The following is an 11,352-nucleotide window of genomic DNA, read 5'->3' as shown; positions in this document are numbered from 1 at the left end:
TATTGAATGAAAGCAAAAAATGTCGGGAATTTTGAACTGGTTACCTTTGGCATGAATTATGGCGTTCAAACGGCCAATGAAGCCGTCACACGCTGCTCGAATGTTGCTCTACGGTATTTTGGCCCATTCCCGGCGAAGCGCTTGCTTGAGGTGATCGACACTTTGGTATCTTTTAGTGCCAACCTTGCTTTCCAAAATACTCCAGACACAATAGTCCAACGGATTGTTATCCGGAGATTTTGGTGGCCATGGTGAGCTGGAAATGAAGCGATTAATCTCATTTTATAATTATTCTTGGGTGGCGCGTGCTGAGTGTGATGGTGCTGAGTTCTTTTGGAATGTTCAAGGTTTGCGGCCAAAATGTTTGCGTGCTCTACGGCTTTAATGCTCCCTCCAGAATATTTTCACTATAATATTCGGCATTTTTTCTGATGCCACGGTCGGAGAGCGACCATCGGCTTTTATGGCGGCCCACACCATCACTATAGCCGGCGCTTAAGCTCTGGTGGTCAACCGCTGCACATTTTCAGCTGACCTCTTTGGTAAGTAAACACGATCATTTTTGGTGTTTACAAACTGCTGTTTTCTCATCGGAGAAAACCAAATTCGGCAGTTCACCTCTTTCATCCAAGCGAAGCAACTCTTTAGCTCTTTTGAGTCTATCTTCTTTCTGTTGCGGTGTAAGATCTTGCACTTTTTGAAATTTCAATGGCTTTACCCCGAGCTCATTTGTCAATATTTGCCGAATGGAATATTGCGATATGTTCAGCTCACGAGCTATTTTTCGGCCACTGCGACGCGGGTTTCGATCAAGTCGCTTCTTTACTTTTCAAATCATTTCTGCTAATGTTGCTGTTTTCTTCCGTCCACTTCCTTGACGTCGGGCTACGCTACCAGTATCACGGTAACGGGCGATGGTACGAGACACAAAAGATTTACTCACAGTCAAAACGAATTAAGATAGGAAGCTGAAATTTTGCACAGATCTGTCTTTTGTCTGCAGACAGGTCAAGTTCGAAGATGGGCTATATCGGTCCACGATATCGTATAGCCCCCCATATAACGGTTTTCATTTGAGCGGTATTTTCCGACGGATTTTTTTTGAAATTTTTCAAGACTCTTCCAAATGGTGGAAGAAATTCGACCCGGCCGACCTTAACTGCTTTTTTACTTGTTTTGTAATAATTACGGGAAAATTTAAATTTAACCTTCAATGAGTCAGAAGGGGTCTTTTTTGTACTTTTTGAAAATATGCTTAAACACTCCATTCAAACGGGATCGTTGCAAGTTCAAAAGTTCGACAACAACATTTATCACAGACACCAACAGTGACATCTATATAAAATTTCAGGACTTCAGACCTATCCCTTTATCCAACACCAAGTGTAGTAAAATAAAGGACGCATTTCCAAACCACCGTCAAATTTTAAACGTATATACCATCAGTAATCTAAATAAAGGATTTCACAAATTTATTTCTGTCAGTTCACCCAATCCTAAAAGTAGTACCATTCCGTAATTTTCGTACAATTATGGTATACATTTCCGAAACCACCTCCATATTTTAACCACAGACACCAACAGTGATATCTATATCAAATTTCAGGATTTCATCTTTATTCCTTCACCCTATACCAAATGTAGTAATCTTCATACAATTATAGTGTATATTTTTCCAAAATTTCAGATACCAACAGAGACCTCAATATCAAACTTCGGGATTGCATCTCTATTCCTTCAGTCGATACCAAATTTAGTATCATTTAGTACTTTTCGTACTATTTACAAACCAACGCCAAATCACAAACACAGATACCATCAGAAATCTAAATATAAAATTTTACAACTTTACCTCAATTTATTCACCCATTACCATGTATCTATCATTCAGCACTTTTCGCTCAATTATAGTACACATTTCCGAAACCATCTCCATATGTCCAGGCTATACACGAGGAGCGAGGCTAGTACTAAATTTCAAATTTTCCAATAAAAAACTGTACCAAATATATTACTATTTAGTACTTTCCTTGCACTTACTTCTAGTATACATTTCCGAAACCACCTCTTTATCACAAACCTATGACCAACAGCGACCCCAATATAAAATTTCAATACTCCAGGTTCATCCGTGCATCCTAAACCAAAGTGTTCTAAATTAAGTACAATTTGGTACACTTCATACACTTAGGACACATTTTCACAACCACCTTCATGTATCAAACTGACTTTCCAACCTTGATTCTCATACCAAATTTCAAGTTTTTAGCTCTATCTGTTCGCATTATACCAAATGACACTTTTCGTAACCGTAAAGCTTCTAACTCCGAATTTTCTCTATCAGCGAGTCTCATTCCAAATGTCAGAATTTTAATTTATTCAATTTGCCAAATACAACGTTTTCAATATTAAGTACTTTTCGTATCCTTTTAGTATGAATTTCCAAAAATCTAACCTTATCGCAGGCCTACTCACCAAGACTGACCCCTCGTGCACAATGTCAAGATTCCAGCTTCAGCTGTTTCGCCTGGGCGTTGATTATCATTCAGTCAGTTTTTATTCCATATAACGGTACCTCCCGATATTCGGTATTTTTATGATTTTTGCAATATTTTTTCAAGGATTTGTCTAAAAAAGAATATTTGTAGGCAATAATGGGTTCTAGCTCAGGTAGCGAAACTTTGTATGTATAGGTCCACGTTTTTGTATAGCCCCCATATGACAGTACCTTTCAATATTCGGTTTTTGCCAATTTTTTTTACTGATTTTCTAAAAATTTGAATTTGTGGGTCATAATGTGTTCTAGCTCGCGTGGAGGAACGAAGTATGTATAGGTTCCACATAATTTTACCTTCGGCTATTCATTATTTTGATGATTTTATCACTTTTTTCACAGATTCATCTAATAATTGGTATTTTTAGTTCATAATGGGTTCTAGCTCCGGCGGCAGAACATTGAATGCTTTCCTATAGCGCACATAAAACAATACCCACAGATATTCGGTATTTTGTAACATTTACCCACGAAATTGTTTCGAATTTGTTATTTTAGAAGATTTGGTAGATAACAATCCTTGAAATAAAAAAATTTCTACAGAGGTTACCGTTTTGGTATGGCCCCCATACAACGGCCTGACCCACTTTATGTTTTTTTTGGAAAGTCTAACAGCATTTTCCAAACGTTCTTACTGGTATTTGTGGTTGAAATTGGAACACGTTTGAATTCAGACTCTTTTATATAAAAATGTTTTCTTTACCCAGTGGTGGATGGTATTAAAATTTCGGCCTCGGTCGAATTTGATGATTTTTACTTATTTTTGTTCAGTTTTACTTTTATATGATGTAATTATAAATCACTTTAAGGATGTCTATCCCACTTGCCCGTCCGTGTGTTAAAATCTACATGGAACATTAAGGACGGGCTATATTGATATTGTAAATAGCCTTTATTGGCTCACGTTTTGGTAATACTTCCATGTAACGATGTTTTCTGATTTTCCGTAGTTTGAAGTTTTAACCCACAATTTCTAACCAAACCAGCTGAATTTTAGGGTTCTGTTCAAATTTTCCAATTTTTCGAAGTATCTATTATTTGATATTTTAGTAACGGAAAATTTTTCCAGTTCAGGTCAATATTTTAGAATATTCGAGTTCCAATTTAAACTGAAATTGCCAAGGAAATCCACTTAGAATTTTATGCTGATAAGGAATAAATATGCTTTGTATACTCGCATTCATGGATAGGACATTCTTCGCTATTTGAATTAAGAGCAGGATATTAGTTACTGATAGATGATATTCATTAAAATTGAACGTAAAAATAAATTTCTCCTCTCATTGTAGTGAAAATGTGAACAATTCCACATATTATCATTTAATATATTTATTAAATATATTTTACTGCAGTAGATTTAACTTTTTTAATAATTGTACTATTCATCGTACGTGTGTATTCGAACATAACTCCCTCATGAATATAGTAAAATACTTTTTGCGTTCCACGATCGAAAAGAGAGACGTTTTTTTTAATTGTGCATGTTTAGTTTTTTCCTCGTGAATATGTCTACGAACTTAAGCAGATGTCATCTCTATGACCTTGAAGATATATAAATGTCAGTCTTTTTTTCCTCGATCAACTTCAACAATTTTCCAAATTTGAATTGAATTTCTTAATCATATCGAGTGACAACTTGAAAATATGTGTTGCCAAATATTATCGCAACACCACGCGTCTTTATGTGGGGCTCATTCTTTTTTACTTCTTCTCTTCTTTTTTTGTTGTTTCGTATTTTATTTTGTGTCGTATTCTGATTTTTCAACATTTAGCGGAAGATAAACATACCGGTGTAGATTTTTTATTTCCGGATACTTCCGGAAAATAATATGAACAAAAAAGATGGGAAACTGAATTTTAAGCGTACAGACGAAAGTATGTGCAAACGTATGACGTATTTATGTGTGTAAGTAGATCTTAAGAAATACCAGACTGAAATTTGGTGACTGAATATTATCTCATTTGAGATAATAGTTTGGCCTCAATATGAAAAGTTAGCAACTGTTGCTGTGTGGAGTAGGGAGTTGTGAAAACTTTTAAAGTTATTGTTTTTGTCTGTCGACACTGGCAATTTTCGTTTTTCTTCTAATTTTCGGCTTTATGTTTTTTTGTTACATAACTACATTTAAAACCAGAAAAGTCAATAGTTGGGCGGGTCCGACTATATGATACCTCACACCACTATATATATTTAGTAGAGCTCCCGTAAAAAAGGTTATCGTGGGAATTCATGTTAAGTTGATCATACCAACTATGAACCTTATTAAAATGCGTATCAGTTTCATAGGGAACTAATATGCGGGAGGTATATCCAATTCTGAATTAGTCTTCACCAAATTTGACGGAGACACTCATACCTCTCATACAAGATAACATTGCTATAGAGTGCATGATATCACTTTCAGAAGGATTATATTAGAAACATATATTTAAGCTGAGTTCCGCCAAGTGGAAAAATTCGGTTGAATGTGAAAAAAGCATTCCAATTTGGGCTGATATTACATATTTAGGGCACAATAATCGTCATGGAAGCTATATCCAAAGGTATTTCTGAAGCTATATCCAAAGGTATTTCTGAGCTGTATCCGATATCTGATATTGTTGTGAAGTGTTTATTACGAATGTAAGGGACTTAAACACCAAATCGGATGAAACATATATATAAGAGCTATAACTAATTTTTAACCGATTTTTACCAACTTTGAAATATTTGCATTTAGGCTAAATTCTGTCGTATGTGCCAAGATTCTTTTGATTTGGACTGATATTAACCATCTGGTGCACAATAAACGTAAAATTGGGAGCTATATCCAAATCTGAACCCATTATGGTAAAATTTGGCTGAGGTATTTCTGGGCTGTATCAGATATCTGGTACCAAATATCATTCTTGTGGAGTGCTTATTACAAATTTCGCCATGTTACAAACAAATGCACAAAGACATTCTTGATCCAAGGTGTCAGATAAGGCTTGTTTTGTGGAAATTCGTACCAGAAGAGTACGAAAAGTATTAAATGGCAAACGTTAAAAAAACGGCTAGAAGTCTTACATTTTGAATGAGGGTCACTGGTGGAGTGTATGATGGAGTTTTCGCATTATAAGTATACGAAAAGTACAACATTGTGCCACATTTGGTATTATATGAGCGGATAGAGCTAAAAACTTGAAATGTAATGGTTCTGGAAATGCGTGCCAAGTGTTCAAACTGTACTAAATGGTACTAAATTTGGAACACTTTGAAATTTTGAAATGTTGTATTGGGGACCCTGTTGGTTGTTGGTTTGTGATACAGAGGTAGTTTTAAAAATGTGTGCTACAAAGGCACGAAAAGTACTAAATAGTACTATATTTGGAACAATTTCGTATTCGGTAAACAAATAATGCCTGTAATCTAAAATTTGATATTAGGGACGCTATTTATGTATAGCCTGGACATATTAAGGTGGTTTCGGAAATATGTACTAGTTTTGTTCGAAAAGTACTAAATGTTACTAAATTTGATATTGGGTGATGGGTATAAATTGAATCCTTAAATTTGATACTACGGTCTCTGTCGGTATTTGGAATTTAGATAAGGATATGGTTTTGGAAATGTGTACAATAACTGTGCAAAAATAACTAAATAGTACTGAAATCCTGAAAGTTGATATAAATGTCATTGTTAACCACAGACACGTTAAGATATGGAGGTGGCCTTGGAAATATGTACTATAATTGTTTGAAAAGAACCATGAAGTATTAAATTTCGTATTGAGTGAAGGGATAGAGGTGGAATTCCGAAATTTGATATTGAGGTCTATGTTGGTATTTGGAATTGATATAAGGAGGTGTTTTTGGAAAATGATTACTATAATTGTAATTAAATTAACGAAAAGTACAAATTGCTACTAAATTGAGTGTTGGGAAAGGGCTGGAATAGCGAAATTTGATATAAATGACACTGTTGGCGTCTGTGGTTAAGATGTGGAGGTGGTTTTGTAAGTATGTACCATTATACTTCGAAAAGTACTAAGTGGTACTAAATTTAAATTAGGTATTTGGTAAAGGAATTGGAATTCCGAAATTTGGTACTGAGATCTCTGTTGGTTTCTGGGATTGAGATTGTTGGCGTCGTTCTTGGAACGGAGTACTATAATTGTACGAAAAGTACTAAATAGTTTTAAATTTGATATTGGATAAATGGATAGGGCTCTCTGTTAGTATCTGGAGTTGAGTTAGGAGTTAGTTATGTGCTATAATTGTAGGAAATGTTTTGTTTTGCAAATGAGTAATAAAATTATTCGAAAAGTACTAAATGTTAATAAATTTGGTATTAGAGCTGGAATCCCGAAATTTTATGTTGAGGCATTGGGGGAAGAGATAGAGCTGGAATCCTAAAATTTGATATAGATGTCACTGTTGGTGTCTCTGATTAAGATGTGGAGATTGTTTTGAAAATTCTTACGACATTTGTTTGAAAAGTACTAAATGGTACTAAATTGGAAATTGGATGAAGGGATAAAACATAATATGAATGTGACTGTTGGTTTCTAGGGTTTGGGACGTTGAAATAGTTTTAGAGAGTAAAATTGGATGTGTGTCCATTGTGCAATGGTTTTACCAATATCCTCCTCGGTGAATTTCAAAAAAAATATTTTGAAGATTTTTTGTGTAAAACGTAAACAATTTCCTAAAATTTCCAAAAATGTTGTCAAACTAAACAAACTGTACAATTTGAGTTCAAACAAGTAAAAAAGCACCTTTTGGAACGAATTAGGACGTTTTCAAAAAAAAAAAAAAAAAAAATATTAATAATAATAAAATAAAATAAAATCTATTTAAAAATTCTGTTAAAATCTTCAAAATACCTAATATCGGAATGTGCCTATATATGGGGGATATACGATATTGTTGACCTATATAGACAAATCTACGTCTAGGGGTAAAGTACTCACAAAGAAGTCCTTGTGTAGAATTTCAGAGAATTCCGTTTAAGAATGTTAGTCACATTCTGTTAGTCAAATCATCAAAATAACGAATATGGGGGGGGGGGGGGGGGGGGGGGTGACACTTATATGGGGGATATACGATATCGTGGACCTATATAGAGAATTCTCTATCAGGGGGTGAAGTGTTCACAAAGAACCCCTTGTGTAGAATTTCAGACAATTCCGTTGAAAAATGTGGCTAAAATCATCAAAATACCGGATATCGAGGGTACCGTTATATGGGGACTATACGAAATCGTGGACCGATATAGCCCATCTTCGATCTTGACCTGCCTACAGACAAAAGAGAGATCTGTGCAAAATTTTATTTTTCTATCTTAATTCGTTTTGACTGTAACGTGATTACAACAGACGGAAAGACGGACGGACAGGGTCAAATCGTCTTAGACTTTTACGCTGATCAAGAATATATATACTTTGTTGGGTCTAAAATGATTATTTCGATGAGTTACAAACGGAATGCCGAACTTAATATACCCTCCATACTATGTATGGTTGTGATACACAAATGTTGGAACGAATCTAAAATCTTATGGTGGTCTTTTCGCTGACGAAATAGCGGGAGTTTGCTAGTATACCTAGATGCATGTTTCCAATAAAAACAATGTTGCTTATGTATATAAAATTCTATTTTCATATATATTTTTTGTTTATATTTATTTCGGAAATTGTTAGTGTGTCCATTGTTAAACTTAAACTTATGTTTCTAAATTATTTAATTAATAAACTGATTTTAATTATTACAATTTGCTCTTGTGTATTGCAGCTTCTATTTGGTATGTATTGTTTATTTTCGATTATTAGTTTTATATATAGAAAATACGTTATTTTTTGGTCTTTCTATGCTTTTTTGTGATTTTAATTACAAAAAATTATTTTGCATTTTTTTTTGGTGTTTATAATCACAGATTTAAACTGTATGAGCTTTTATTTTTTTTTAATTTCTGCTTACCAAATAATATTGCTAAAGGAATGAACACGAAATGCATAAAGAAATTAGTTATATAAAATTTGCAAATTAAAGGCAGTTACAAAAAAATAAATTCTATTGAGTTTGAGACATTTTATTATTATTATCATTATTATTTTGTTGAATTATTTATGTATAATATTTTCATTATTATCATTATTTTGGTTTGGGTTCATCATATTAAAAAAAAGAGTAAAAAATTAAAAAAGTCCATGGGTTTTCGAAGAAATGCACAAATCGGAGAATTACATTTAAGCTTGATGATGTTGTTCGGTGTGATTGTTGTCGCCTCCTTCGCCACCGTCCACATTGAGACTGCGCAGGGATCTGATATTAAAAATTAAATATAAATAAGATTATTAATAATGTTGTTTAAAATTAAAAAAAAATATGTATTACTGGAAGTGCATTTTATGGTTATTTCTTTCGCAAAGATTTTAATAGTTACAGAACTCATAGGAAATCTAGGTAAACTTTTCGTATATACAATTTGTTAATATTATTAGATTATTATTTTGATATTAATAGTTTGAAGAAGATTGTTATAATCATGGCTCAAAAAGAAAGGTTGCTCAACTTAGAAGAAACATAGAAAATGCAACTCTGTACCGAAGTCTCATAGTGTCAAATATACTTTTAAACATTCAACAATTGCTTTTGTTTATTTTACTTTTTTTCACAAAATTACTATATTGGGGAAACCCCACAAAAAGCGGAAAATATGCATTTTTGTTGCATCTAAATTTGGAAAAAAATCAAATTCATATAATGTCGCTAATATCATAAAAATACAGAACAAAGGGAGAGCCCGTTATAAAAGGGCTACACGAAGACCTGAACCAGCATAGACAATTTTCTGTCACAGACTGTAGTACCCATTTTCAACATTCATTACGAAATTTGAAACAATTCCGGTGAATAATGTCGCTAAAATCATCAAAATACTGAACATAGGGAGGTACTGTTATATGGGGCTGTACCTAAACTTTGACCTATGGATCCCTTTTTTCAATACCAAAAGTCCGGCAGACCAAAACACGTATTTGAGTAAAATTTTATCAACCTACTTCCATTCGTTCGAAAGCTAGAGTTATTTCCACAGACGGACACACAGACAGACAGACGGACGGATGTCGCAAAATCGATATAGAATTTTATCCTGATCAAGAATATATATAGGTTGTGGGGTCTAAAATGCATATTTCGTGATGGTACACGGAACGGAATGACAAACTTAATATATCCTCCATATTATGATGGGGGGTATAAACATTAGGGAATGTTTTCGGGTTTTTTTTGGGAACATGGATCCAAATATTGGAATATTGGACTAACTTGAAAAGGTGAAAAGTATTTTGGTATTTTACGCCATCCCTCTAAAATTATTATTTGTTGGAGATTTTTGGTTAAACTCACAAAAAGTACGATTTTTCCTGTCGTTTATGTACAATTTAGACTCTTGAAGTCTTCTTCATTGCTACGATCCCGTTGAAAGGAAATTTTTGACCAAAATATTCCCTTTAGTGGTATTATATCTTTGAGAAGGAAAGATCTTCATAGAATCACTTTCAGAGTCGATTTATGCATGTCCGTCCGTCCGTCTGTCCATGTATTTTTGTAAACAAAGTACAGGTCGCATTTATTACCCGATCCAGATGAAATTTTGCACAAATCATTTGTTTGGCCCAAGGACGAACCCTATTGAAATTGGAGATAATCGGTCAAAATTTAGATATAGCTCCCATATATATCTTCGTCCGATTTGCCTTTTATTGTGCACCAAACGTGTAATATCAGCCCGTATTGTATGGAATTTTGCATATGCACCCAAAGGCCTGAAAATATGTATGCCAAATTTGATCGAAATCGGTTCAGATATAGCTATAGCTCCCATATATATTGTTCATCCGATTTGTTATTTTTGTCCACCGCCGTCGTAATATGCACTATGCAACAACAAATATTTGGGGAAATATATCAAATACAGTTCAGAAATACATTTGCTAAATTTTATCGAGATCGGTTCAGATTTGGATATAGCTCCCATATATAACTTCGTCCGATTTACCTTTGATTGTGCACCAAACATCTAATATTTGCCCAAATGGGATGAAATTTAGCACTTACGACCGAATTGAGTCTAGAAGTTAGTATGTCAAATTCGGTTCGAATATAGCTATAGCTCCCATATATACTGTTCATCCGATTTGTTATATTTGTTACCCACAGCAGTAATATGCACTCCGTAACAACGATATTCAGGGAAATATATCAAACACAGCTCAGAAATATCTTTGCCAAATTTTGTCGAGATCGGTTCAGATTTGGATATAGCTCCCATATAAATCTTTATCCGATTTCAAATTAATTGTGCACCAAATGGGCAATACAATTCCGAATTTAAAAGATACAAATGCTTTGGCATATTTAGTTCTTTGAACTTTAAATTATAATTATAATCATAGCGTGTATGATTGAATTCTCCCATACAAACTTTTAATTGTTATGTGGAGCTCTACTTAATTAGCAAAGTGGTGTAGGGTATCATAAAGTCGGCCCCGCCCGACTTTAAGACTTTCTTTACTTTCTTTACTTTTCTTAAATGTGTACAACTATCTCATATAAAGGGGAGGAAGTAGTCGATGTAAAAAATAGGTTTTACAAACATTTAGATTTTAACTAATATCGATTGCCTGATAACAATTACAATTTACTTTGTACCTTTAGAACTGAACAAGTTTTTATATTTAAGAAGACTTGAAGAAGTTTCTATTAATATAATGTCTGTGGGGAAGCCATCTTGAGGGCTCTCATTGAAGACCTGCAAAATGTCTTTCATT

General features: G+C 33.9%; 1 protein-coding gene across 1 annotated transcript in view; it reads right to left on the bottom strand.

The window, feature by feature from the left end:
* Nucleotides 1-8,211: 8,211 nt before the first annotated feature.
* LOC101894580 (uncharacterized) overlaps nt 8,212-11,352 on the bottom strand; it is a 41,868-nt gene continuing 38,727 nt past the window's right edge. The window contains exon 22 of the mRNA XM_011292490.3: nt 8,212-8,839. Coding sequence (XP_011290792.2) covers nt 8,764-8,839 — 76 coding nt within the window. The 3' untranslated portion in view covers nt 8,212-8,763. The remainder of the gene's footprint in view (nt 8,840-11,352) is intronic.

The sequence above is a fragment of the Musca domestica genome, unplaced genomic scaffold (assembly GCF_030504385.1).
Source record: "Musca domestica strain aabys unplaced genomic scaffold, Musca_domestica.polishedcontigs.V.1.1 48, whole genome shotgun sequence".
NCBI classification, from domain to species: Eukaryota; Metazoa; Arthropoda; class Insecta; order Diptera; family Muscidae; genus Musca; species Musca domestica.
Note: the sequence above shows the minus strand (reverse complement) of the source record. Positions and strands in the feature narration are given on the sequence as shown.